Source organism: Amblyomma mixtum, chromosome 5, assembly GCF_055824585.1.
Source record: "Amblyomma mixtum isolate Tamu chromosome 5, ASM5582458v1, whole genome shotgun sequence".
In the NCBI taxonomy this organism is placed as follows: domain Eukaryota; kingdom Metazoa; phylum Arthropoda; class Arachnida; order Ixodida; family Ixodidae; genus Amblyomma; species Amblyomma mixtum.
In genome coordinates this window covers 160,569,822-160,573,667 of record NC_143016.1, presented here as the reverse complement: position 1 = coordinate 160,573,667, position 3,846 = coordinate 160,569,822, and the positions used below count along the sequence as shown (strand labels likewise).

General features: G+C 55.5%; 1 protein-coding gene across 1 annotated transcript; it reads right to left on the bottom strand.

Moving 5' to 3' along the window:
• Positions 1 to 1,303: 1,303 nt before the first annotated feature.
• LOC149344310 (uncharacterized) lies at positions 1,304 to 2,612 on the bottom strand. Its single transcript, XM_089542593.1, has one exon. It carries the CDS (start codon positions 2,463 to 2,465, stop codon positions 1,308 to 1,310), a length of 1,158 nt encoding a protein of 385 aa, XP_089398719.1. The 5' UTR covers positions 2,466 to 2,612; the 3' UTR covers positions 1,304 to 1,307.
• Positions 2,613 to 3,846: the final 1,234 nt, after the last annotated feature.

The window sequence follows — 3,846 nt, the reverse complement described above, 5'->3', positions numbered from 1 at the left end:
GTGGCGTTTGTAGGGTTCCTAACCAGAGATAAGTCAGGACACGTGTCACGGGTTACCGAGTTGCCCACACGTGTGGGGCAAGACGGATCTGTGAGCAACGTAAGACGAAGGGTGGAGATGAGCTCCGCCAGCTTGCGTCCCCTGTCTTTCTCGAAGTGATAGCCCCAGTGTAGACTGGGTGCATTGAAATCCCCAATGATCACCAGGGGTTCATTGTTAGCCGATTTGAGAGCACGATAGAAAATTTCGCAGAAAGTAACACGCGGCTTATGCGGGGGGCAATACACATTACGTACATGTATTGACGGGTCGCGGCGCCTGAGAGGCAGAACCCTCACCATGGTGTATTCCTGCTCAGTCTCCAGATCAAGATCGACCTGAATCGCGGTGTATGCTTTATGCACCAGGATGCAGGTCGAGGAGCCCCCTTGAAACGAGCTATACCCAGAGAATTTAGCATCATTGCCGGGCTCTTGCAAAGCAAGAAGCGCCGGCATGTCACCAAGGGACTGCAGGTAGAGCTGGAGATGTGACCGTTTTTTGTAGGCTCTAAAACCCCTGCAGTTCCATTGAATGATTTCGAATTGGTCAAATTTTTTAGCTTTCTGAGAAGGTTTGCCAGCCATATTGATGTTTTTATTTTACGGTGCTGGGTAGCTACTCGGTTCGGGGGCCGACGCAGCCCCAGGTAAGGGCTGCATCAACGCCGCGGCTATCGGGCCGGAACCGCTTTCTTCCGCTGCCTGTCGAGGCTCTATTTTACGTTTTAGCTGCAGGGAGTCGCAGGAGAGAGAATTTTTCATTTGGGAGCTGACCCAGGGCTGCACCGCCTTAAGGACAGAGTCAGTCATCTGGGCCGCAATGTCGGGAAGCATTGCAGCAAATGCGGACCTGAACATGTCCTGAAAGGACTCGCGGACCGCAATCATAATTTGGTTCGGGAGCGCTGCCACCCGCTTCTCCAACTGCTCGGCTTTACGCTCCAGGGCCTCGAAGCGGCCAGCGTCCGCAGGGGCCGAATCGACCACCGTGTCCGCGGTTTGCCGCGAGACGCTAGTTAGGCAAGATGATACTGAGGATCCGTCATCGCTATCCTCGGGCTCAGCGTTCTGCATGGGCTCGGACTGCCCGGCCTGCTTAGCTTCTAATTCTTGAATTTTACGGGCGAGAATTTGATTTTGGCGCCTGAGCTCCTCTACCTGCCGCTGTAGGGCAGAATCGGTGGGGGAGGGAGGGGGGGTGGGCCCAGAGACTAACCCACTCCAACTGCTCACCTGATTTTGGCGCGGTACCAGAGGCGGAAAATCCTAGGCTTTCAGGACCGGTGGCCTCGTCGGGTTCCCGGACTGCACAAATTTTGGCGGCCCGGACTGGGCCTTCTTGGGTTCGGGCTTGGGTCCAGGAGCCTGCTTGGGTCCGGCCTTGGGCGTCTGGGTCTTTTTGGGTCCCGGCGTCTGCTTCTGCTTTGGGGCGGGTGGGGGTCCCGGCTTGATGACCTCGCGGTACTTGCCCGCGCAGCCAGGCGCCCCGGTGGGATGGCTGCCTCCGCAGATGAGGCAGCACGGGGAGCACTGATGTTCTGCTAGGCCGCCGTCAGTAGCAGCAGGAACGTGAGCCCCGCAGCGTTCACAGCGCCCAGGCTGCGGCCGTGGGAAGGCGTCGGTCCGATGCCCCACCGTGCCACAGCGTGGGCAGGCAGGGATCGTTTTCTTATAGAAGCGGACGGGGAGACGCTCGCAACTATAGAGCACGGTCCGCGGCACCCTTGTCCCCACAAAGGTGATCACAGCAGTCTGTGTTTTACCAAGTTTTCGCACCGATATCACATTGGGATCCTCACTCAGTTTCTTCCTCACGGTTTCGGACGTCTCGTCCGGGGAGACTGTAACGACGCCCTTGCAGAAATCTCCGGAAAGCTTGGGGTGGCCCCGGAACAGTATCTTCCGGCCTCCTACTGGCAGCATGATGTCCCGCAGCAGCTTCTCCGCAGCTTCGACAGATTGCAGAGTGCACACGAGAAGGTTCTGGTCCCACACGGGCCACACAGCAAGTCCCACACTTGCCGCGTCCCCGAGGATGGTGCGAACGGCAGCGCCGGCTTCGCCAGGACCTAAGGTAGCCTTTAGGTCGATGGTGTCGCGTGGCTTGAGCACCACAATAATTTCTTCTTTGCCGATGCGGGGCGTGTACTGTGGCCTCCATCGGGGCTGTTTGGCTTGTTGCGCATCGGCGCGCGACGCGTTCTCACCCTGTATATGCGCAGAGCACCCCGCCACCCTTTGCTGGCCGGCGTTCGCGTTGGCGTTCCTGGGGGTCTTCGTCTTCTTTCGTCCGCGCCATACGCAAACCATATCTTGCAGATATTCCTCTTCGCTGGGAAGAGGCTCCTCAAGTTGCACGGTTTCCATATTGACGATCCTTAGGGAGGTTGGATCGTAGCCGGTGACTTGGCCTGGGACCGCCATAGCCGGGGAATCCCCGAACGCGGCCGGTGCAGGCCTAGCCACCGTTAGGCTTAGCGCCGCAGAGGCGTGGCGGTCTTCAAGGCTCTGAAAATTCAACAAAATTGAGCGCACCTTGGCAAATGTGGTATCCAAGGATGCCGCCTAGCTTGCCGGAAATGATGATTCGAATCTTGTGTGAGAAAAAAGTTGAGGATCGCAAATAGCAGCGATCATTGGCAGAGCCGACGTGGCGTGCGACCGCTCCCGCTGCCGACCACCGCGTTCCCCCAAGCCCACATCTCGCACGAGGTAAGGGATATGGGTCTGAGGTTGTCAATGCTGAGCTTCTTGTTGGGTTTAGGAATGAACGTTACTATCGCGTGTTTCCACGACTGAGGAAGTTCTCCTTTGCGCCAATATCCATTCATTAAATCGGTAACTGCCGAGAGAGATTTACGATCTAGATTTCGCAGCATCTTATTCGTGACTCCGTCCGGTCCCGCGGCTGATGTTGTGTGAAGGTGAACGATTGCAGCCCATGTCTCCGCGTCTGTTATGTCTCTGTCCAGCTCCTCGTTGGGAGCACCCGTGTAGCGGTTAAGGGCGTCGCTTTTGGACGTGTTCAGGTATCTCTTTCGAAGTTCGTCTAGGAGCTCCGGATCTGTTCCGGGGAATCCGTGAATGATTTCGCTCATGTGAGATCTGGTAGTAGATTTTGTTTGAGTGGGATCTAAGAGGTGCCTCAAGAGGAGCCAGGCCCTTTTGCTGCCTAACTGACCATTTAGGCTGTCGCATATCTGGCCCCATTGTTGCCTAGATAAGTCGGATGTATGTGCTTCGATCTGCCTCTGTAGTTTGGCTGCCTTTAGCTTAAGTGCCCTGTTGTGTTTTTGTTTTTGCCATCTATTGAGGATGCTTTTGTGCCCTTCCCAGAGATGTAGAAGCTTGGAGTCAGCCGTCGGCTGATCTTCCGTCGCGTCCACCTCCTTGGTCGTCTTGCGCACGTCATTTTTAAGCTGCTCTACCTAACTATCTAAGTTTTCGATATTGGTGGGAGCGGTATCTTCTCTAAGTTTTCTAAAGTTATCCCAATCCGTGAGCGTAGTGCTTGTTGGAATTGACTTGTGTGCGGACGTATGAAACGAGATTGTTATAATGCAGTGATCGCTGCCTGCCGTATTTCTGGTGTTATGCCATTTGGCTTCAGTTATATTCTTGGTGAAGGTCAGGGCGGGTGTGCTATCCCTGCTGACGCTGTTGCCTAGCCGCGTGCAGGAGTGGGGATCATTAAGTGAAGTGAGGCCGAGATCGCGTGAAGTTTCCCATAGCTTCGTGCCTTTCTTGGTGGATTTAACGTATCCCCATTCAGCATGGGGTGCGTTAAAGTCTCCGACTACGAGGA